The 22,349-nt window shown below is 53.9% G+C and overlaps 2 protein-coding genes across 3 annotated transcripts; both read right to left on the reverse strand.

Annotated features, from left to right (window-relative positions):
• Window positions 1-111: 111 nt before the first annotated feature.
• On the reverse strand, window positions 112-14,964 carry ADCY4 (adenylate cyclase 4). 2 transcript variants are annotated; one of them, XM_037503146.2, is made up of 25 exons: window positions 14,732-14,964; window positions 13,344-13,541; window positions 13,066-13,227; window positions 12,319-12,468; window positions 11,659-11,807; window positions 11,469-11,580; window positions 10,619-10,746; window positions 10,330-10,488; window positions 9,947-10,079; window positions 9,579-9,752; window positions 7,192-7,235; window positions 6,966-7,052; window positions 6,709-6,778; window positions 6,254-6,351; window positions 5,525-5,609; window positions 5,283-5,420; window positions 4,540-4,650; window positions 4,065-4,249; window positions 3,757-3,841; window positions 3,157-3,315; window positions 1,821-1,967; window positions 1,439-1,546; window positions 1,208-1,322; window positions 777-901; window positions 112-692 (listed from the first exon to the last, which is right to left on the reverse strand). In XM_037503146.2, exons 1-25 carry the CDS (start codon window positions 14,888-14,890, stop codon window positions 540-542), a joined length of 3,234 nt encoding a protein of 1,077 aa, XP_037359043.1. In that variant the 5' UTR covers window positions 14,891-14,964; the 3' UTR covers window positions 112-539. The 2 variants fall into 2 exon arrangements, with proteins under 2 accessions (XP_037359043.1, XP_054545434.1); XM_054689459.1 differs by lacking the exon at window positions 10,330-10,488.
• A 1,684-nt stretch (window positions 14,965-16,648) lies between these two features.
• Window positions 16,649-20,819, reverse strand: RIPK3 (receptor interacting serine/threonine kinase 3). The gene is made up of 9 exons (XM_054692883.1): window positions 20,696-20,819; window positions 20,266-20,406; window positions 19,837-20,146; window positions 19,050-19,195; window positions 18,892-18,938; window positions 18,342-18,412; window positions 17,857-18,129; window positions 17,663-17,723; window positions 16,649-16,850 (listed from the first exon to the last, which is right to left on the reverse strand). Exons 1-9 carry the CDS (start codon window positions 20,713-20,715, stop codon window positions 16,717-16,719), a joined length of 1,203 nt encoding a protein of 400 aa, XP_054548858.1. The 5' UTR covers window positions 20,716-20,819; the 3' UTR covers window positions 16,649-16,716.
• Between the last annotated feature and the right edge of the window lie 1,530 nt (window positions 20,820-22,349).

Below are 22,349 nucleotides of genomic sequence, written 5' to 3' on the forward strand. Positions count from 1 at the left end.
AAGAGGTGCTTATGTGGTGTTTGTAGATTGAATGAAGGTCAAATGACATTTCCCTGGGAATTCCTTCCAATATCTGTGGGTGTGAAGCAGGAAAGGACAAATTCATATGATTCAAATTCTTTATGCTTCCAAGGTGTACAAAATACTGCCATCACTTGTCAGGCGGGCTGAGGCAGTCCTCTTCCTCAGCTGGGTGTAAAGAAGCAATCCTTTCTTTTTTTCTTTTTTTTTTTTTTTGTGGGACCCTCACCAGTGGCCGGGGATCGAACTGGCACCGCAGAGGCTGTGGGCAGCCTCGCAACCCAGCGCTCAACTGCTGCGCCACCAGGGGAGGCCCAAGAAGCAATCCTTTTTAACACACTCCTGCACACGCTTGCACACATGCAAACACTCAGTTTGGCCTGGCAAGAAGTCACCCTTTTGAGGGGCAAGGAGAAGGTGATCCCCAGCTATAGTGGCAGCTTCTGACATCAACTGATTGCAGCCACACTAGCCTCTTTATTGAGGATCTTAGAGGAGGAGTGGAAGGGGTAGGAGTCTCAGCCCAGGGTGGCCAAGGGAGGTCCAGATCGTGTCAAGTCTGTGTTTAGGAAGTAGGTACAGAGCTGCCCTTTGCCTTTGACCTTGATGATGCCCCGGCTGTAGCAGGTATACCCTAAGGACTGCAGAGCCCGGGCTGTCTCCTCAGTCACCTGCAATTGGAGAGGAATGAGAGAGTGTGGGCATGGCCCTATCCTCACCCCCCTGCCCCAGCACCTCCACGGTGGCTCCCTCACTTGGATCTTGCCCAGGACTCCTGTGCTCTCCATGCGGCTGGCCACATTCACTGTGTTGCCCCAAATATCATATTGTGGCTTCTGGGCCCCAATCACTCCAGCCACTACTGGTCCATGGTTTAACCCTGACAAGAGATGTGATAAAAATTTGAGGAGCAAAGGGGAGCATGAAACTCAAGAAACCAGAGAGAAGGGTGGGGTGGGAGGGTGCTTACAAGAAAAGAGCATGAGGCGGGAGGAGTGTGGCTTGGGGAAGGAGTGGATGAGCCTTAGATCTCCTGGCTCAGTAGCTCCATGCTTCAACCCAAGGGTGAGTCTGGAGAGGTGTCTAGAGGTGAGTTGGAGAGCAGCAAAGAAAGGACTTGGGGTAAGGAGAGGTCCAGAGGGTGAGGAGCAGGAACTAGATCGCCCTGGCGAGGGAGGGGCCTTACCCACGCGCAAGTGGAAGTTGTTGAATGAGTGCTTGTTGATGACATCCAGCTTGGACCCAAGGGCCACGGCAAACTCCACCATGGTGCCCAGGTGGCTGCAGCTTCGTTCAGCATCCTAGCAAAGGGACAGCCCACAGGGATGGTCAGTGAAGGCACAGGTATAATGGGTCCTCTGGGTCCACCAATGAGGGCCCGGAGGAGGGTTGGCAGGTCAGGAAGGAACACAGGTACCTGCTGTGTGTCCTGTCCGGAAGTGGCATTTAAGCCTGTGGCTGCCATGTAGGTGCTGCCAATGGTTTTGATCTTCTCCACCCCGCTGAACTTGGGCTTGGAGAGCAGCTGTATGAGACAGGAGACTATGTCCCCAGTTTCCTTTGTTCTTTTCCTGAAGCCCAGCCCCAGGCCTTTGGAGGCTAGAGGACCAGGTTTTGGGGTTAAGGATGGTGCTAACAGGGACAGTTGGCAGTGGGCTTAGTTGCTAGAGAGGGCAGAGCTGGGGACCAGAGGAGAAAGAAAGGCTGGGTTTCATGGCTGAGAGAGTCACAGAGGGAGGGGCAGGTGGGAAATGCTAGAACCCAGGACATAGGGTCTGCGGGATCCTTGGAGTTGTCACCTCATCGAAATCAGCAATTATCTCGTTGAGCAGCCGCAGACACTCTAGCCCCTCGTGGTTGATGTTGGACTCGGAGTAGAACTCCTTAAAATCTGGTACTGAGGCGAAGAGGACACAGACACACTCATAGGACTGGTGGTAGAGGTCCTGGAGAGAAGGAGGCTGGGGTGAGGGTGTGTGCCCAGTCTTGCCCCTTCTGGGGCAGCATGCGCCTACCTTCCTCCTCTGCTGAAGGAACAAAAATGAGGGGTAGAGGTAGGGCCAGGTTACCCCAGGGCGTGACTCTGGAGTCAGAGGTTGGGTCTCATTGTGATTCCAGGAGAGGCAGATTTGCAGTTAGAATCATTTCACAGGAAGATCAAGGGAGTCACTTCTAGGACTGGGGTCATGGCCACTGAATTATCTTTATATTTTATCCTATTGGTAAAAGTTCTTAAGTCAACTTACAAAGATAGCTATAATTTGGAAGATGAAATGAACAATAAAGGGGAAATAAAGATAAGATGGTAAAGATTTGAGGTTGGTTCATAAGCTGGAAACCACGAAGTCCTTTTTAGCCCCTGCTGGTGGCTCTGAGCTTTCTAGTAGCAAATGTGAAAGCAGAAACTGGATCAGTTACAAGATTCCCAGTGTCTATAAAAGAAGGAGCCAGGAGAAGCAGAGCTCCCCCTAATCCTGAGAGCAGAGAACAGGCAGTGGGGGTTTAGGCTGTGAACTGCTTCTTTTAACACCCCTCACTACTGACCAAGAACAGGTGCACAGCAGAGAGGGTAACATGGTGGTGGTATGAATGAGACAATGAAAATATGTGGTTGAAAATATGTGGTTCTCATGGGTTGACTAAAACAAGATATTTGAAGATTTAGGGCAGCACTGCCAATCTAACTTTCTGTGGTGTTTTAAATGTTCCATATCTGAGCTGTCCAATATTGTGGCCACAAGCCACATGAAATGTGACCAGTGAGACTGAGGGACTACATTTTCTATTTTAATTAATTTAAACTCAAATGACCAAATATGGCTAATGGCTGCCATGCTGGGTGGTACAAATCTAGAGAGATGTGTGGACTGTTTCTGTACAACTCCCACCAACACTTGACAGGTCTTCTGAAAGATAGGGGGTGGCCATGAGTTGGAAAGGACACTTCTTCCAAGTAAGGACTTGGAACACAGATTCTGAGCTCACCAAAGACAGAATCTAAGACTTGCAACAGGGACAGGGGCTTGGGAGTCTGCCCCGCCCACTGTGGTAGAGTCCAGAGAGGATGGGCCAAGGACTTTCATGTGAAATGAGTCCCACAGTGTCTGTAGCTCAGGAGTTGGGATGGGGAGTCACCTCGTTGCGCCGGTTCTGGCCAATGAACTGGGGGGCCACGTGTGCAGGAAGCACATTCTCCAAGAGCAGCCGAGTCAAGTTCTCCATTGTCTCTGTCTCCTCCCGCTCCTGCCTCAGCTTTTTCTTCCACAGGAAGTCCAGGCGACAGTAATACTCATTCTGGGGCGGGTCAGGGGAGACACAGTGCAGGAGAAGCTCCAGTTCCAGAGTGTTCCCTCACATGAAGCCTAAAACCACACCGCCCCACAGATAAGAGATAAAGTGCAACTGTCCCTGGGGAGATGTCCTTGAAAGTAGATTCAAAGCAGGGTGGACAGAATTGGCATCAGATTTTTTTTTTTTCTAAAGCACTATTCTCCTAGATTGGATGTGGCAGGAGGAGGGGAGGGGGATGTTGAGGACATTCCCCTGGGGAATGAAGGAGGAAGAAAGGGAACAGGAAGATTAACTTAAAAGTTTCCAGCAGACATATCGTTTGGGCTCCACTCTGGAGATGTAAGATGAAGGCAAAGGGTGACAGAGTTACAAAATATGGGTCCCCCCAATACACACACCTCACTCTTTGTGGGAGACCCTGGAGGGCTGAGCTGTGTGGCTTACCTGCCGAGCCAGAACCAGGAGGGTGAAGAAGAAGACGAAGAAGGAGATGGCCCCCATCAGTTTGGGCTCCTTCAGCACCCCTGGCCTGAGGAAGCCATGGATCAGGGTTGCCTCTTGCCCTGTCCCTTGCTGGTGACGGTCCCTTCCTTGCCCCCGGTGCCCATGTAGCCCTCAGCTTCCCTCCCCAAAGCTTCCCTTTGTTCTGTGGGTGATTCAGGGCAGTGAGATGAGGACAGCTCTGCCATGTCCCATGTCATCCCTGATCCAGAGAACCCGGGCACCTGGGCAATAAATTTTACTGTGCGCACCTGGAGTCCAAGGGGCCCAGGTAGAGGCGGGCGATGAGGCAGTCGGACAGCCAGGCGTGGGAGTGCAGGAAAAGGGAGCACGAGGCCACCAGCCACAGCAGAAGGAGCAGCAGCTTCAATTCAAAACTCATGTGCAGGAAGAGGGAGCAGGAGAGGAAACCCAGGACACAGCAGTGCATGGAGTACTGTGGGGTCAGGCAGGGCCTTCAGGAGGGGTGTACATCCCAAGGCAGCAGTGGGGGAACACATGAGGGCTCCTGTCCTGCCCTTCCCTGGGAACAGGTCCTCTCCAGAGGGCAGGGGGCCACACGCACGCACGCACGCACGCACGCACGCACGCACGCGCACACATGCACACTAACTGTGACTGTCTCAATCCATTGGATGGGGTGCCCTTCAAGCAAGCAGGTGGGGGAAGGCTGCACAGGCTCTTGAGGAAGAGATTCGGGTTGCTCAGAGTGCTTGGTCTACTCACCGGGATGCTGATGAGAGGCAGGGACCCAGGGAGCTCCCAGGAGAGGTTGAAAGCCACAGAGGACACATTGGGAGCATGGAAAGGACAGTTTGAAGTTGCTGGTAAGAAGAACTGCAGAAGGAGATGAGGAGCTTCATAATTTAATAATTTATGAGCTAGGCACAGTGGGGCTGTCTGGGGTTCAGCTGACCCAAGATGAGTCAGGCCCAGACTGATCTCAAGGGGCAGATTTCCGACAGGTGAGGGACCCTCAATGTAGTCCTGGCTGGGGTGACTGGGGGGGGATTGAGGGAGTTGAGGGAGTGGGTGTCATGAGCTCTGGTCTGCCAAAGATCTGTGCCATCTCTTACCAGACACTTAACCTCTCGGGGCCTTACCATTTCCTTTCATAACTTGGCTAGGGTATACTGATTCCTAAGGTGCCTTTCAGGGGTAGAATTCTAGAATGATTCTAAGTTCTGAGAAATGAACCAAACTCAGCTCCAAAATCTTAGTGAATGAGTTAAATTATGAAGATCTGCCTAAAGAGAAAGAAAGACTGTTCACCAAAGTGTTATTAACAGTGACTATGCCCAGGAGGTAGCTCATGAGGGACTGTAATTTTTGCTTTTATATTTGTCTAATATTTTTGGCACACTCTGGCAGCTGGCTGCCCTCCCAGATCCAGAGGTCCCCTTGCAGCCCCTGGCAGTTTTAGTATGTCCTGATGGAGGTGCATAGCCTCCCCCACCCCATGCCCTCACCAGGCTGGTAATGGCCATGGCGAAGACCAGGAGGATGGTGGTGGTGCCCAGGGCAACTCGAAGTCCAGGCCGTGTGGCCACCAGGCCAGATAGTGCGGGCAGCCAATGCAGCATCTTGGGGCCTTTCAAGACACACCTCTGTGGAGGGAACGTGGCATCTTAGCCCTGGGGCTAGGTACCCGCTTCAGGCCTGGTTGTGGTTGGGGCCCCAGCCTGCCACTGCTGCCCCCAGCCCACCTCACCATCAGGTGCTCCGAGAAGCAGACGAAGAGGAGGAGGAGGAAGAGGAGGAAGGTGATGCTATAGGTGATGGCCAGAGCCGGGGGCCTATGGGAGACAAGAGGGAGGGCTTGAAAAGCCAGCATGGACTTTTTATGTACCGGGAGGGTGCTGTGCAATCTGGGCTGGGAGACAGGAGAAACAGTCCTGGGAATCTGAACTGGTTGCTGATGGATCTGTTCTGTGATCTGGGTAAGCGGAGGCCTCTAGGGCAGGCTGAATGGAATAGAATATAATAAAGCAGGGACAAAACTGGAAGGGGGCAGAGGGCTCAGAAGAATGGCCAAGGCTGCACCTGACCAGTCTCCAAGCCTTCAAGCCAGAGACCTGGCCTTTTCCAGTTTTGAACAAGTTGTATCTCCCAGCAGTGGATGAGGGATGAGGACCTATTTTCTAAGCGCGGTTGCTGTGGATTTGGCCTTCTCAACATGAACAAAGCCTCCTGCATGGAAATGTCGTCAGAATGGAGAGACAGGCCTGTGAAAGTGTTGGGGTAGTGGAGGAAGTCCACTGAAGTTCTATAGTAAGGTGAAGGCTGTGATTATCACCTGTTCCCCCTTTCCTTGTGGTCTTGTGGTTCAGTGCCCCAAGCCACAGGGAAGGAGAGAGAGGAAGAAAGTGTGGGTCGGGGTCAGGAAAAGCCTAATCCTGTGTGTGAGAATCAGGGCCTCCCAAGCTTGGGGTCCTCTCACCTGTTTGTCACCAACATCTGGATGATGAAGTTGGAGAGAAAAACCAGGAAGGTGCAGGCTGCATAGTATTTGAAGGCGGGGAGTGCAGAGAGTCGATACTGGAAGGGAGGTGGTCAGGATGGAGACAGTGGCACCAATGCCTCCCATTACCTTGAAGGCGGTAATCCCAGGTAGTGTGGGACCCCAGCCCCACCACCTCACTCTCCAGCTCAGTCCCAGTTCAGTCTCCTGGTTCTCCATGGAGATGCCCTCCTTTCTCCCAACACCCCCCAGTAGTTGAACCTACAGGGTAACTTTCCTTTTGGAGAGAGGCACAAGCCCCTCACCCCCAGGATGACAAACTGAGCACCCCTGGCTCTGGAGGGGAGGTGAAACCACAAGGCCTGCCCCTTTCCCAAGGGCCAAGGGACTAAACTGGGAAATCTTCTGGTGCCTCCTCCTCAGCCCCAGCCCACCTCTTTCTCCATCTCCTTTTCTCGGAAGTACAGTGTCACTGGGTTGAAGTCCTTTGACTGCTTCCACTGTCTGGCGGGAGAGGGGGCAGTGAGCCCCGGAGGGAAAAGGCAGGGCAGGAGGGGGTGGTTAGGTGGGTCTTTCCCTGGGAGAGCAGAGAAGCCCCTCACTTCCCCCCAGGCATCAAGGCGGCACCGCCCCTCCTCTACCACAGGTGACAGGGCCTCCAGCCAGCCCAGCCCTCCTCTGTGCTGCGTACTTCTGAGAGTTGAGCTGTTCGATGACCTGGAAGAACTTGGCATCCCCGGTGTCTAGTTCCTCATCTAGTCCTCGAGGGGTACGGCTCCTGAACAGGGAGAGCTCTCGCTGTGAGTGTCATACCAGAGACCTCAAAAGCATCTGGATAAAGCAGGAGCAGCCCCCCAGGGAGGATGGAGGTAGGTGTCCCAGACAGGCTCACTCTCAAAGTTGCCCGGCCCCCTCACCGGTCCAGGCTCCACTGGGGGCTGAAGGAAGCCAGGGCCTTCTCCTGCAGGGAGAGAACAGGGAGAGGGGAGGTGGGGGAGGATCAGAAGCCTTGGACATTCTCTGCGGTGAGGCATTACACACCCACACAAGTCCTTGACCTTGAGCATTTGACCCATTTCTCCTGTAACTAGTGACTTCTCTTTCTCTGGCCACCAAATCCCACCTGCCCTGAAGGGAAGATTCACTTCTACTCTTTAAAGTCTCCTCCTGACTCTCTAGACTCCGGGGTCTTCAGCCCCTCTGATTTCCTCCTAGTTTCTATCACTTACAGGACCGCCCTGAAGCTCCCATAGGTGTGAGTGGCTGTTGATTTCTTGCTTCTCATCTTCCCTAAGGGCTGCAGAGATTCCAAAAGGTGGGAACTTGCCCCTCGCCCTGAGAAGCCAAGTACATGTGCAGAGCCTTCTGACACTTTTCTGACCTTTTTTGATGGTCAGGCTGAGGTGGGAGTGGGTGTAGGCAGAAAACAAAAAATGGAGAAGAAAGGGAAAGAGGAAGAGAAACAAATCTAGCCACAGTCACTGCCATGTGCAGCAAAGAGGATGTGCAGTGTGAGGAGAGATAGGAGCACACGCAGGCAAGCCAAGCGGTGAGGACAGGCGCCCACAAGAAAGGTGAAGTTATGGCCACGGCTCAGGACAAGAAGTGTGGTGATGTTCCCCCTGCTCCTCTTGTGTAAGGGGCACAGTTCACAGGGGGCCTTGCCATAACCCCTCCCCCACCACCACTACAACCACCAAAACCATGTGCATGTGAGCAGAGAGAAAGGGAGATGGAGCTGGAGGATATGCTCTAAGTGTGACCCATCTATGCTTCTATGCTTCGGCCTGCTTTCAAGCTGCCTAGCTGCCCCTCAATGCAAGTTATTTGAAGGCAGGGAAAACATCTCATTCATTTCTGTCTCTTCCAGAACTAGCCTTGTGCCTGCCATATGGTAGGTGCTCAAAATGAGGGGAGGGGAGGAATGAATGGATGGCTGGTCTATACCAACACAAACACTGCCCACCACCCCAAAGTTCCACATTGTCTGAGAGTAAGCCGATTGTGACTCTCTGGATTTCTAATTCTTGACTGATCCTCTGGAAATTTAGGGGCTGCTAAATGGATTTCTGGGCTGGAGGGCCTGCTTCAGGAATTACCCTTGAATAGGAGGTTCCTACTCTTTCTGATGCTTCATAGCTTGCACCCCATTAGGGGATTGGGGGAGCTCTAGAGTGGGTTGGGGAGGCATGCCCACCATGGGAATTGTTTGTAACATTGTCTCAGAGCCCTGGGTTCCTAGTAGACCCCACCCTCAATTCTACCCCCAGCTGGAAGCTGTCTTGCAACAGTCAGCAGTTTTGGATTCTTCCTTCCTCTCCCTCTTGTCGGCTTATCACTTCTGACCTCTCCTCCACCCCATATTGAGGGTTGAAATTAAGTACTCCCTGAAGCACTGCTGCCAGTGTCTACCACTTCCCGGTGTTCACTGCTCTCTGGCCTGCTTTCCTGCTGGATGGGAGAGGAAGGGGGATAGAACACAGAAAGGGAGCTCTGGAATCATCCCATAAATCCAAGCAGATCTACCAAGTAGAGAAGATTCTGGAAGTTCTGCAGAAAGGTGACTAGGAATACAAAAAAAGGTCTTTGGAAAATCACGTAAAATAGAGGAGAGAAAGTTGAGGAACATAGTCCCAGGGTAAACTTGTAGGGACATGGCCTGGGTCCCTACACCAGTGGTTTCTGGTCATCACAAGCCATCAAGCATCAACCCCAAGAGCCAGTGGCTGGGGAGATGCAGGCTCTACCAGTTGCTGGGTCCCTGGGTTGCCTGAAGGTACATAGACTCAGCCAGCAATCAGCTCGGTCCTAGCTTCCCCTAGACCAGGGGCAGGCCCACTCCTTCCCCTCCCACACACACCCCTGCTCAGAACAAAGGCCATGTGAGGTTCTCACTGCCACCCCACTCTGCATGTCCAAGTGCTGGAGAGCAGGGCAACAACCAGTTTGCCCCACCTTCCCAATCCTACTGGGGATTGAAGAAGTGAGCCTGCAGCACAGGAATTGAGTCAAGCAGAGCCATTTCCTAGTGGGAACGGGCGTGCAGCACTGGCCCAGAGTCAGGAGGAAATGCGGCCTACGCCTATGTGGTACTAGGGGAAGGGCTTCCTGAGTGGAGCTTGGGGAGCAATCGCCATGGTGCTTATGAAATCTTGTATCTTCTCTGAGGTGAGCTGGGAGGGCAGTGAGCTTTGCTCTTCCACTGGAAAGAAGAGCAAGGACGGGACTGAGCAGGGGCTGGGGCAACTAGACAGTTTGGACCGTGGGATGTCACATGACGGGCTCACGCGAGAGGTGCACATACCGGGAGAGGGGTGGAGGTGGACACAGGGCTCTCTACATGGCTCAGATGGGCAAAAGGCTTGGCTGCACCCCAGGACTCCAGGTAGCGGGTCATCAGCAGTGATGGACGCATCTTGGGGCCCTCAAGGGAGGACAGCAAGCCTCCCGCAGAGCCTTTTTCATCCTCCTCCTTGGCCTGGGGCATTAGAGGGCTGAGAGTCAAGATCACAAAACTTTCCTCATCCTTCCCAGAAAGGCCGTGCCCCCGCCCCTCACCATTAACAGATACATTAGGACAGGGAACTCAGTCTGTGGCATAGAAGAGACCAGGGCTATTGTCTATGGGGGGTTTGGGTGGTCTAATCCATGGGGCCCCGGCTGGGTTTTTACCCGGGGATCGATGACCAAGTAGGTAGGCTCCCCCAGCTCCCGAAGGTATGGGTCCCGGTGTTCCATGGCTGCATCCTCCACAGCATAAGCCCCTGCCAGCAGGGCTAGCGTAGCCCCTGTGATGTGTACACGTCTAGAAGGAGGGGGCAGTGGGGGTCAGGAGGGCCTCCAAATTTCTCATTTCTTTCAAGGATCATGCTCAAAGGTCTGGCTTCAAGCAAGGCCCTGTGCTGCAGGTGGTGTCTCCAGCCCCCCTCACTGTACCCCAGGAGCTTCCTGAACCCTACATGGCACTGCATTCATTTTAAGGAACTATGAAAAGGGTGGGAACATGTGGGAGGTCTGCCTGGCCTCTCGTAGCCTCCTTGAGCTCCAGATCTCACCCTGGCACACCCCCTGCCTCCATGTGGTTGGCCAGTGTGACATCATGGGACCAGACATCATACTGCCACTTCTGCAGCCCGATGACTCCACAGAGGACACTGCCCGAGTGCACACCCACGCGCATGTTGATGTCCACGCCAGTGGCTGCCCGCAGTTTCCTGAGTGGGGTGTGTGGGGAACAATCTGAGAACTGCTTCGCCTCACCATGCCACACACTCCCTCCCTCAAAGAGGACTTCCACTATCCTGCTTGCCTCTCTCCCCCACAACCCGGGGGTGCTCGGCTGACCTGATGGCCCGACACATGTCCAATCCCATGCGCACGCAGTTGATGGCGTGGTCTGGCAGTGAGAGTGGCAGCCCAGAGACGCAGTAGTAACAGTCTCCGAGGATCTTAATTCGCATGCATTCATGCTCCTGGGAGGGGGTATGTGCAGGGGTGGGGGAGGCACTTAGTTAGAGGCTAGGAGTCGGGAGGGAGCTGGGGAAAGTGGAGAGCAAATGTGCTATCCTGAAGAACTTCTGAGGTTAAGAGTGTCTAGTCAGAGTAGGGAGTCCCTTAACTCGATATGAGACTGGTTGAGGTGGCCCAGTCAGGTGTTTTTCTCAGGAGGGTGTGCCGAAGCTTGGGATATGTGATTTTCCCAAACTTTGGCATGCGTAGAGTGTATCCAGATTTAAGCACATGAAAGTAGCCTCAGGATTAGAGGTTTTTGGGGGAGGGGAGGGAGGTCTCAGATTAGGTTGCTTGGGGGCATCCCTAGGGTCTTAGCAGGTGGCTCAGCTGAAGTTGCATAGAGCAGAAATTTCCCTTGGAAGGACTTCCTAAGGTTAGAGTATCTGAAAATGTTTCTAGATTTGGCTAGAGTGTCCAGAGACACTTATGTTGAGGTTTTGATCATATTTGGGGTGTTGTGGTTGGGGCATTGGTGACCACGTTGAGAAGTCTCTCCAGGTTTGAGGTATATGGTAAGCATCATTGGGGATGTTTGAGAGGGATTCCTATTTCCATCTGAGTATCTGAGAGTCCAGTCCACCTCAGCTCTGACCACACTAGCCTCCTATGAAGCTGGAATTTCCCTTGGAAGGGGGTCTCCAGGGTGGGGTGTTTGAGGATGGGGAGGGAGTACCCTTCTGACCTTGGCAATCTGGTCGAACTTGCCAAAGAGTTCATTGAGCATGAGCACCAATTCCTTAGGGGAGCACTCACTGGCCAGCCTCGTGAAGCCCACAATGTCAGCATACAGCACACTGGGCAGGACAGATTGCATCAGTGGGGCCAAATTCTCAGCCCCACGGCGCCCTCCCCTCCATTCATCCTTCTCCTACCTGACTCCCTGGTGCCTCTTGACGTACAGGCTGTGGAAGTTGTTGGTGCTCTCTGGGCGTGACCCCTGTCCAGTCTGCAGGCGGGCCATGATCTCTGCCTTCATCTCTCGGGCCAAATAGGCAGGAAGGATGGACAAGAGAAGATGTTCCTGGGGAAGGTCATTATGAGCACCAAGCCTCCTGTACCTCAAAACTGGAGCCCCAGACCCCTAAACCAGCTAGGAAACCACACACTTCCCCAGACCTTCTAGATGCTCCCAAGGTGCTTCCCCGGGGTCTTCCCCACCACATACAGCTGGATTCTAGGTCTACTGGTCACATTTAGGAACTAAACTCCCGGCACCGATGCTGGAACTGGAGTCATTTGTTTAGTGTAACAATGTTCTAAAATGCCTTCACAAACTTCAGTTTAAGCCTCAAATAACTTTCGAAGTTGGGTAATTACGACATTTTGCAAAAAACGAAACAGAAGGTCAAATGATCTGCCCCAGATCACATGTCTTGTTGAGTGATCTAAGCTACTACTCTCTGAGCCGGGAGTCCCTAGACCTGAGACTCACCCCGCCGGGTCGGCCTCCGTATTTAGCTGTTAACTATAATTTCGTGGGATCAAAGCCCCAGGCCCCGCCTCTCAGACCCCGCCTCCCAGACCCCGCTGACCTGGTGCTTCTTCTCGGTGTCCAGCCGCCGGCGTGAGTGCAGGGAGCTAAGCGCCTCCCGGAACGTGGCGCGCAGCGCGCGCTCCATCAGCGCCTTGTGGTACGCTCCAACCACGTTCCCGCACAGGAACAGCACCGCGTTTGCAGCCAGCTGTGGGTGAGGGTCAGCCTCAGAAGGCGCTGGACCCGGGTGGGGTGGGCGTGGCTATGTGTGTAGCTGGACTTGGTCTCCAAGAGGACTGGGGAGGACTCTCCAGTTAGAGACCTAAGTATTTTGAGGCAATCGGTGGCGCCACAATGTGGGATCCACAGGGGGTGCTTCTCTTCCCCATCCCCCTGCTCCAGACTTGACTGCTGCACCAACATGGCCTCTTAGATCTAGAAACCTTTTTACATACTTTTCCTCTGCCCGGAATACCACTCCACCACCCTCATCCCGTAGGCCACCGCCCATTTTTTACAGTCTGTGATGGCTCCATCATCCGTTTGTGTCCCCACCCCTTTGTTCCCTGGTAAACTCCCTTTCCTGCGGCCCAGAACTCTCTCCTGGTGTCTGCAGGCATCCAGCAGCACTGGTGTACCAGTTTTTGGGGGGCAGGGGCGAGGTCTATCTGTGTTTGACCTATGCCCAGCGTTGAGCCTTGTCAGAGTCACAGCTCGGTAAACTTTTGATGAATGCCCAGACAACCAAATAACAGGCAGGAGAGTCTGCCCAGGCACACATAGCCTGTGTTATGAGAGTGCTCACCTGAGGCAGGAGCGCAGGTCGTGAGTCCGGCTGAGGCCCAAGATACAGCCCCAGGACAAGCAGGTGTGAGAGTGAGGAGGTGAGGCCCGCAGCTGCAGCGTCCCTCATGCCCAAGGGCAACATGGCATACACCGTGAAGATGACAAAGAGGAAAAAGGACACCTGCGGCGAGGGTGGGTGGAGGGCCGGGATGCAGGCTTAGGCTGCTTTGCAGCCGCTGCTGACATCCGGGATGCCAGTTCCAGGCCCTTCCCCCTCCGCCTGCCCTCCCCCCTCACCTGGTCCCAGGCGCTCACTACGCCCCCAGTGAACAGGAAGCCATGGCCCAGCGCAAGCAGCGCTGCCCACACCAGGACCGACAGGAGACGTGTCCAGCGCTGCAGTCGCTGTTCGCGGGAAGCCAGGCCCAGCAGCAGCGAGAAGCCGCCCAGAGCGCACAGCACAGTGGTCAGGAAGCCTGGGTCCGAGGCCAGTTCCTGTGGGGAGGAGGCGCGGTGAAGCAAGATTGGCATGGGAAATTTGGGGTGCTTGTCTAAGGAGAGGGAGAACTGGTAGCCCCTTGGGTCAGTTTTGAAGAGTCTCAAACTCAAGTCTGCAAAGGAGGCAGGGCACCTGTGATTGCCAGTAATAATTAGGTTGAACCGTATGAGATTATCCATAAATTGTTTTTCATCGACAGAGCCCGCTGTCTCACATGGTTCCAAGCGAATTGTCCCACCGCCCTGACAACCTGGTCCTTCCCACAGTGGCTGCTCGCGAATGCATGACCCTTCTCAGTTCTTGTATCTGTCAAATAGGTGTCAGAACACCGATTCCGAGTCCTGAAGCAAGTGAAAAAAATCCTATTTTACAGAAAGCATTTAGGAAGAAGTGTAGCTAAATGTATCCAAATCCGGCCAATTTACTGCGGGTATTTCCTTCCCTAAGGCGCGGGGCCCGAGCTCTAGGGTACCGCGCGGGCGCGCTCGGGCAGCAGGGGGCGCTCGGGATCTGCCTCGTCGCCCCGGGCAGCGCTCTCCTCGCCCACCTCAGGGCTTAGGTCAGCCGCTGACCCCGCCCTTTGTCCCCATCTCTTCCTGGACCTCGAGGTGGACCAGCAAGGATTAGTCCTGTCAGTGATTTTCCCATTTTGTCGCCGAAGAGTGAAAAGAAAACTTGGAGCAGGCTATTTCCAGAAATGGAATTGGAACCCCCCAAAGAAATTGGAAATTGGTTTATTTGGGAACTAAATGGGAGCAGGATAGAGGGTGCTTTCTCAGAGTCAGTGGGTACTACTGTTCCACAGCCCCTAAGAGAGAAAAAAAGAATCAGAAGACGAATTCTCAGGGGTCCAGTGTAAATTCCACCACCCCCTGCCCTGGAAAAAGGGAAAATCCGGTTTTGGATTTATCTAGAACCAGCAGCTCTCAGAAGCGCATAGGGCCCGTCAGTACTCAGAGAGAAACTAGCGATATCCAGGTCTCAGCTATCTCCCTGTGCTGACCCAGAAACTGGCCCAGGGAAGAGGAATGACTTGTTCAAGGTCACTGCAGCTCTTAGCAAGACTCAGCTCTCCTTTCCCCGCTGGCAGAAAAGAAAAAACAATGTAAAGAAGACCCCCACAAGTTTCAGCCCCTGAATGTCACTAGGCAGTGACCCTCCTGGTCCCCCCAAAACCCTGGCTCACCCTGCCGCTGGCCCAGGCCACAGCTAGCAGTGCCAGGAGCGAGCCAAGCACGATCAGCAGCAACAGCAGCAGGAGCGGGTACTGCTGGCTCAGGCTGTAGTAGGTCTCGTAGAAGAGGTCTTCGCTGGGAGGTGGCCGCGGGCTGAAGAGGCGAGCCATGGTGTCCCCAGCCTGGATCTTCCCTGCTGCGTTGCCCCAAGAGGGTGGGGGGACCCCAGGGCTGGGCTGGGGAGGATCCGGAGTGGGTTACCTCCTGTGGTACCAGCCAGCCCCAACATTCCCCTCCCTCACCTGATCCAAACAACTTCCCCCCCTGGCCCCCACCTTGCGCCAATCCCATTTCCTTTGGGCACTCCCGGCGACCTCCCATCCCACTTCAGTTGGCGGAGAGGGTACTATCCAATCCTCCATTTTCCCTCAAATCCAGACTGAGGCACGCTAGCACAAGCCTCGCCGCCAAGGATACAAAATTTGGGGTTGAAGTATAACAGCCTGGGTTCTATCCCCACCCGGCGCCCATCTCCGGCACCCCGAACTCACTGCCTGCCTGCCTGCCTGCTGCCGCCGCCGCCGAGTGGGTTAGGCCCAGGCAGGAGTGGACTCCTGCCCGCCGCTGAGCTGATGGCTCAGAGCTCCCGGCGACAGGCGCTTTACTCCAGGTGCCCTGGCCCCCTCCCACTTCCCTGATGGGACAGCCCAGCCCCTTCCCGTGCCGGCGCCGGACTCCCCAGGTCTCCTCCCCCACACTGATTGTCTCCGGTGACACCACCACTTTTCTCCTTGGGCACCCTCAAAGAAGCATGCAGACCGTGGGAGAGATGCAAGAAGTTGGGGTGAGCTGGGCTTGGATGTGGTGTGAGGGCTGCATTGGAACCTGGTTTGAATGTAGGGAAGAATGTGATGCCAGATGGGGCCAAGGATCTAGGTCAGGATTGAGGGGAGCGCTCATTTCCCTCCCTCCCTCCCTCCTGGTGGCAGCTGCTGTGGTTCCCCCAGGCTTCCGGGCTGCCTCCAGTCTGGGGGCACATCTGTGTGTAGCTTTGTGGAGTCACAGCTTCCCACTCCCAGACACCAGCTGGGAATCAAAGGGCTCCACTCCCCAGAAGAAATGTGCTGGAGAGTGTGTGTGTGGGTGTGAGAACCTGGGGCCAGGGACTGGATGGGCTGGGGTCTTTGAATTCCCAAGGAACTCCCTCCGCAGGACCCCATTACTGAATCTCTGAAGAAAAGAGAGGCCAGTGGGATTACAGCCTCAGCCCTCAGAGTTTAGGTTTAGGGTGGGGTCTTCTCCCCCCTTTAGAGGAAGTGCTCCGCCCAGAGATAGACCGGCCCCAAGCCAGACCTCCAGGATTCCTTCCTGCCACCAGCTGGGACCTGACCTTGTGTGCCAGGCCATTGCTGCCCTCACACCCCCACCCCAGGCCTCAGCATCCAGCTTCCGGCCTCAGTGAGACTGCAATGCCTCCCTTCCCTTGATGTCTGCTCCCCAGCCTCCCATCCCTGGCCCTTCAACTCCTGCATGACTCTTTGGTTAATATTGTCTCTGGTTTATTGACTCTTGGAGGCACCGAGTCAGTTCCCGTGCAGACCCAGGGGCTCTCAAAGTCTTGGTTAGCTACCTCCATTCCTCCTGTTATTGTAGAGGCACTGCAGGTCACTCCAGACATCAGGTTCTTTTTTTAAAGATTATTTATTTAAAAAAATAAGAACCGGGGTACAGGCCAGATATGCAGGAGGGTGAGAGAATTCACCAGAGACAGAGTGGGGAACAGAACAGGCAGACTGATGAAATACACTGCTGAGGGGAGCAGCAGGAGAGACAGGAGAGGTCTGCCGCGCCTTGTGGGACCCTTGCCTGCCAGCTGGCTGGCCAGGATCCAACCAGAGCTACAGAGGCTGTGGACAGCTTCACAGCGCTGCGCTCAACCGCCTGTGCCACCAGGGGAGGCCCCAGACTTCAGGTTCTTGCAGGCCTTCATTTGAACCTAATTGTGAGGGGCACCCTGCCAGCGCAAAGGTGCTGGGCCTTGTGTCGAAGAGGCAGTTCCTTGTTGAAAAACCAGGTAGTTGTTGTTTCCAATCTGCACTCCCTGGCAGTTCTGTATAATAGGTTGTGTCCCTTTGAAAGAAATAGGAGTGGGTTAAATGGTCAGAAACTCAGGAGGAGCAGGTGGACAGCGTCACCTCGTGTTCACCCTGGGGAAATACAAGCATGGGGGTTTCTGGGCCTGGCAGGGTCAACGTGTGCCTTTGGCCTTCCCCTTTAGGTTGCCCCTTCAGAACAGAATTTGCGGGCCTCCCCGGTGGCGCAGCGGTTGAGCGCTGGGTTGCGAAGCTGCCCGCAGCCTCTGCAGTGCTGGTTCGATCCCCAGCTGCTTCCCGGCCACCCACATGGCGCGCAGAGACCTCTCCTGCCACCCGCGCAGAGACCTCTCCTGCCACCCGCGCAGTCTCAGCAGCGTACTTCAGTCCTTCTGCCTGCTCTGCTCCGCTCCCCACCCTCTCTCTGGTGAATTCTCTCACCCTCCCATGCTTCTGACTGTACCCAGTGCTTGTATAAATAAATAAATAAATCTTTAAAAAAAAAAAAAAAAAAAAAACAGAATTTGCACAAACTCAAGAGTGCCAACTCTGTCTGAGAACTTGCTATTTGGATCTTTTCCCACTGGGAGGCCCTGTACACCCTCTAGACTTATAAAGGAGGAATTTAGGGGCTCACAGAGCTGGTACTGGGGAAAGTCAGAGGTCCAGGGGGCAAATGCAGGCTTTGCTGTGAACTCAGCAGGATTTGATCCCAAAGTTCTTTATGAAATAGGAAGGTTGGAGTAGCTAATCTGTAACCCTTCCTCTCCCCTTTCTCCAAGGTAGTCTGGGTCTACCTAGGGCCTTGAGAAATCAGCTGGTGGAAAGGAAGGAGTGGGGATTAGATACCTGGTATTGGATTTGGTCTCGGGGCCCTGGGAGGCCAGTTGGTGCCATGTCTTCCATCTCTCTGCAAACAACACAGGGCTCTCATATTTCCTGTCCTGGGCCCTGTTCCCCACTGCATACTCCTCAGTCCCAAGTTTTCCCAGGGGGGACAGGACTCACAAGAGCCTAGTGCATCCCTTAGGTCAGTGTCTCACCGGATTCCATGTGGGTCCAGTTTCTGGGGTTGAAGATGAGGTGAAGCTGGGCATCTTGTGACTGAAAGGTGGCATCTCTGGACTTGAGGGAGGACGGGCATCATGAGATCCAGGGGACTCCTTCAGATTCAGACTGCCCAGCCTCTCAGTGATCCCAGCATCATTGCTTTCTGTGGTTCCCACAGAGTCATTCATTTCTGTCCCTCCTGTGTCAGGCTTGGGGACAGACAAACTCATGTTGCTGCCCCTGTGTTTAGATAGGTACTTTTTCACCTGCAAGGATAAGGAGGTTTGCGGGGCATGAAGACAGGAGAGCTAGAACCCAAGGGAAGAGTCTCCTGGGCTGGCCTCCTGTTGTCTGAGAACACAGGGGTCAGGGACAGAATGAGGGGCAAGGCATAAAGAAGAGTGGTCAGTGGGGAGTCACTGGGTGGCCAGCGGAGCCATCCCTATTCAGCCAGGTGGTGGTTGGTATTGTCACTCACCATGGAGACTGCAGCGTCTATTTTCTCTTCCCTTAATTGTGTGAAGGCGCTTGTGGTTTTTGATTGACAATCTAGAGGGAAGGCAGAGTAGATGGCAGGTGAAGAAAAGTTCTTCCTCAGGGCAAAGCCCCTGGCTGACAGAAACAGGCCTGCCAGCTGAATGGCCACTTGCCTCGGAAGCTGGGCCGTTCATCGGGCTCATGTTTCCAGCATTCCTCCATTAACTTTCTCAGTCCTTCTAAGCCAGGCATCTCAGAGCTGCACTGGGGCAGCTCAGTCAATGGGGGCCTCATCTGCCTCTCATACACAGATTCTTTCACCAGCAGTGTTTGGGACACTACTTGGGGGGTGGGGGGGGAGGGGAAGAGAATGTAAGCAAGGTGTGAGCAGTCACCTACTCCATCATCCAAGGGGCAAGGCTTGCAGTCCAAGGACAAGCGAGAGGGAGTAAGGTATTCTGAGCAGGGAAGCAGGACAAAGAGAGCTTGGGGGCTTATGGGAAGAGAGCACCTGGATTTAAGGATCCCAGAGTCTGCCTACAGAGTCTTACTCTCAGGTTCTCTTCCGGCTAGCACTGCCCACATTAGGATCCCAAAGCTGTAGAAGACACAAAACTAAGCCTTAGCACACACTCTCCATATACAGTCCCTCAAAAGGACCCAGAGAGGTGCAGAGGTTGGGGATGTGTGTTTGGAGTGGGTGCCTTACCTGTAGACATCACTGGCCTCGGTGGCCTGCCTGTGTACATCAGCCAAAAGCTCTGGGGCCATGTAGGCGGGCGTGCCCCCTGACTCTCCAGATTCTGCCTCTGATTGTGAGCGTCCCATAAATGTGGATAGGCCAAAATCTGCCACCTGCACAGGTAGGTAAGAAGGAGGAGACGGGCCTCCCCTGGTGGTGCAGCAGTTAAGCGCTGGGTTGCAAGGCTGCCCGCAGCCTCTGCAGCACCAGTTCGATCCCCGGCCACCGGTGAGGGTCCCACAAAAAAAAAAAAAAAAAAAAAAAAGGAGGAGGAGATAGGGCCAGGCAGCGTCTAGAACTCCAGAATCCCCTCACCCAGCCCCAGAAAGGACAATCCAATCTTGTAAAGGGGAGAGTTAGAGGAAGGGTAAGATGATTGGGACTGTTGGCTCCCAGATGGGACCCAGAGGCTGGGTCCAGATCTGAGTCTCCTTGGCTAGATCAGCCATGGGTCTCTGGGAAAGTGGGCTTTGGTAACTGACTTTATGGGTTACCACCTCAATCTGCCTGGTATGGCAGGGGCTAAACCTCCTCATTGTGCCTTCACACTTGGGCCCCCCGTGTCCACAGGGAGATGCTGAGGGTATTTAGCTTCATAGTGCTAAGACTTCACCCCTTGCACCACCAGGGAGGCCCTAAGCTGAGGGTATTTAGTAGATAGGACTGCAGCAGGGCCCGGTGTCCAGTGGGCGGAAATGGAGCAGTTCTGGGGAAGGACCTTATCCAGAGGCTGGGCTGGGTGTGGAGGGCTAACCTTGGCATGCAGCTCTGAGTCCAGCAGGACGTTGGAGGGTTTGAGGTCCTCGTGTAGAAGCACCGGGTTCTGGCTGTGCAGGTAACACATCCCCAGAACCAGTTCCCGAAGCAATCGACAAAGGAGGGCCCAGGGCCGAGGGCAGTGGGGCTGCAAGAGCCCTGCCAGGGAACCATTTTCCATGAATGGAGTCACCAGAGCCGGCCCCGACAGGTAGTCCCACTCCAGCTTCTCGGTGACCCCCAGCAGTTGCAGCACATACTGGTTACGAAGATTTACCATGGCCTTCGCCTCCCTGGATATCGCCTTCCTACACTCCAGAAGAGAGTTGGGGTTGCGCTCAGTGCCAGGGAAGAAGATCCCTCTGCTACCCGTTCAGGTTGGCTGCACAGTGCCAGCAGCCGCGCATCCAAAGCTGGGGTCACTTACGAATTCACGATCTTGACCGCCACTTCCATACCCCACGACTTATGTTGGGCCTGGAATACTGCACCGAATCCGCCTTTGCCGATGAACGTCGGGTTCTCCAGCTCCTCCACCGGAACCAAGGAGGCTGAGGCATCCTCCAGCCTGAGAGAGGAGGCCTCTTCCACCAGCTGGCGGGAGGCGCCAGGGCCAAAGCGCCAACCTCCAGCATCTACCCGCACTCTCACTCCCTGTTCCCCTCCCCCCTTCCCCATTTACACTGTTGGGTTAGTACACCCTCCCCCGCCCCCCTCCCCCTATCCCCCCATGTCCAAGGGTGGGGAACAAAGGTGCCCCCTATTGTGCCTGGGGTGTGTGTGTGTGTGTGTGTGTGTGTGTGTGTGTGTAAGAGAGAGAGAGAGAGACTGGGGATCTATAGCCACTCTCCACTCACCATAACTTGTTGCCAGACATCTGGCTGGGACGCCTGAAGTTCTCCGTCCAAAAGTATGGGGTGACTTCTGGTGGTCGGGCCTGCGGCAGAGGGGCTGGGGTCAGTCTTCAGGTCTAGGCACCAATTCCTGTCCCCGAGTCACTCTGTCCCAGTGACCAACTTCCTTCTCTCCCTGGCGCCTCAACTGTCACGCCCCCGGGGCGGGGGTTAGAGGGTGTGCAGAACGGAAGCAAGCACTGTTCTTTTCTGACTAGTATTTCTTCCGGCACCTGCTTCTTGCCAGGCCAGGTCCTGTGTAACCAACCGGGCATTTAGGGTGCCACGGAAGGAGTCTTCGCCTTCCAGGCAGCCACAGTCAACAGGCCTTACATTGCCTGCTCTCCCTTCTCCCCTTGCATTCCCAGCTCAACTTGGGTTTCCATCCTGCCTGGGGTGTGGAGGGGGGTGTTGCTGAGGAGGATTTATGGTCCTGAGACTCTGCTCTCCCACAGCTGCCTAAGGTAAATAACATTTGTATAAAACTCACCGTGTGCCAGGCACATTTATTGGCTTAATTCTCAAATTAACCCCACTGGAGGTACTGCTTTTATTCTATATTCTTTTATTGTATATGGATGAGGAATTTGGAGGCACTGATAGTTTGAGTACCCTGTCCAAGCTATAGTGGAACTGAATTCAGAGTCTCACGTGAACTATCAAGTTATCCTATTTTTACATAGATTTCAGAGCTGTACCACTTGGCTGGTGGCTGAGAAAGGTATGATGTGTCTAACAGTGTAGTGAAAGGTCCCTGCCTGTACACCTGCCCAGTCCCTGAGAATGTTTTGCTGAAGCAAGCCTCTGGTGATGGTCACTTGGGTATGAAGTGGATTAATATACCCACTTTTTGTTTTGTCAATGGTCCATGGACTCTGCTGATGGGACCAAAACTGGCCAGCAGTTAACTGATTAATAGAACAATTAGGAACTCAAAGATCCACATTATGTGTTCTGGTGGTCTCATTCCATCCTATTTTGGAGCTATTTAGAGGATTCAAATAATTACAAGGAAGAATAAGGTTTAGATCTTTAGATTAACAGGCTTAGATCTGTAAGGACTCAGGAGTGAAATTCACTAATCAGATGAAGACTCTAAAGAGGCTGTTGTGAGAAGTTTAAAGAAATAAATGATAGAAAAAATAAGGGGGGTCTCCCTGGTGGTGCAAAGGGTTAAGTCTCAGCATTATGAAGCTATCTGCAGCCATTGCAGCAAGAGTTCGATCCCTGGCCAAGTAGGTAACCCACATGGTGCAGCAGACCTCTCCCGTCATCTGCTGCTCCCCTCAGTAGTGTATTTCAGTAGATCTGCCTGTTCTTCTCTCCACTCTGTCTCTGGTGAATCCTCTCACCCCCAGCACCTCTGGCCTGAACCCCAGCTCTTGTATGCATAAATAAATAAGTAAATCTTAAAGAAAAAGAAAAAATAAGCAAGGAACAAATAACTATTAAAAATATACCCAGGGCCTCCTTGGTGGTGCAAGGGATTAAGACACAACCTATGAAGCTATCTACATCCACTGCAGCACAAGTTCTATCCACGGCCAGGGAGCAACCCACATGGTGCCTCACCGCCTGCTGCTCTCCTCTACAGTGTACTTCAGTCAATCTGTCTCTT

The sequence above is a fragment of the Talpa occidentalis genome, unplaced genomic scaffold, assembly GCF_014898055.3.
Source record: "Talpa occidentalis isolate TD23 unplaced genomic scaffold, MPIMG_talOcc4v2.1 talOcc4.11, whole genome shotgun sequence".
Classification (NCBI taxonomy): Eukaryota; Metazoa; Chordata; class Mammalia; order Eulipotyphla; family Talpidae; genus Talpa; species Talpa occidentalis.

What these genes read in the sequence shown, in the direction of transcription:
- ADCY4 (XM_037503146.2), bottom strand. Translation starts at nt 14,890, where the DNA reads ATGGCTCGCCTCTTCAGCCCGCGGCCACCTCCCAGCGAAGACCTCTTC. An exon ending in TAGTGAGCGCCTGGGACCAG is followed by an intron (nt 13,228 to 13,343) that starts GTGAGGGGGGAG and finishes CCCTCGCCGCAG; the next exon opens with GTGTCCTTTTTCCTCTTTGT. An exon ending in CCCCAGTGGAGCCTGGACCG is followed by an intron (nt 7,053 to 7,191) that starts GTGAGGGGGCCG and finishes CTCCCTGTTCAG; the next exon opens with GAGCCGTACCCCTCGAGGAC.
- RIPK3 (XM_054692883.1), bottom strand. Translation starts at nt 20,715, where the DNA reads ATGTCTGGCAACAAGTTATG. An exon ending in GCGGTCAAGATCGTGAATTC is followed by an intron (nt 20,147 to 20,265) that starts GTAAGTGACCCC and finishes TCTGGAGTGTAG; the next exon opens with GAAGGCGATATCCAGGGAGG. An exon ending in ACTCAGAGCTGCATGCCAAG is followed by an intron (nt 19,196 to 19,836) that starts GTTAGCCCTCCA and finishes CTACCTGTGCAG; the next exon opens with GTGGCAGATTTTGGCCTATC.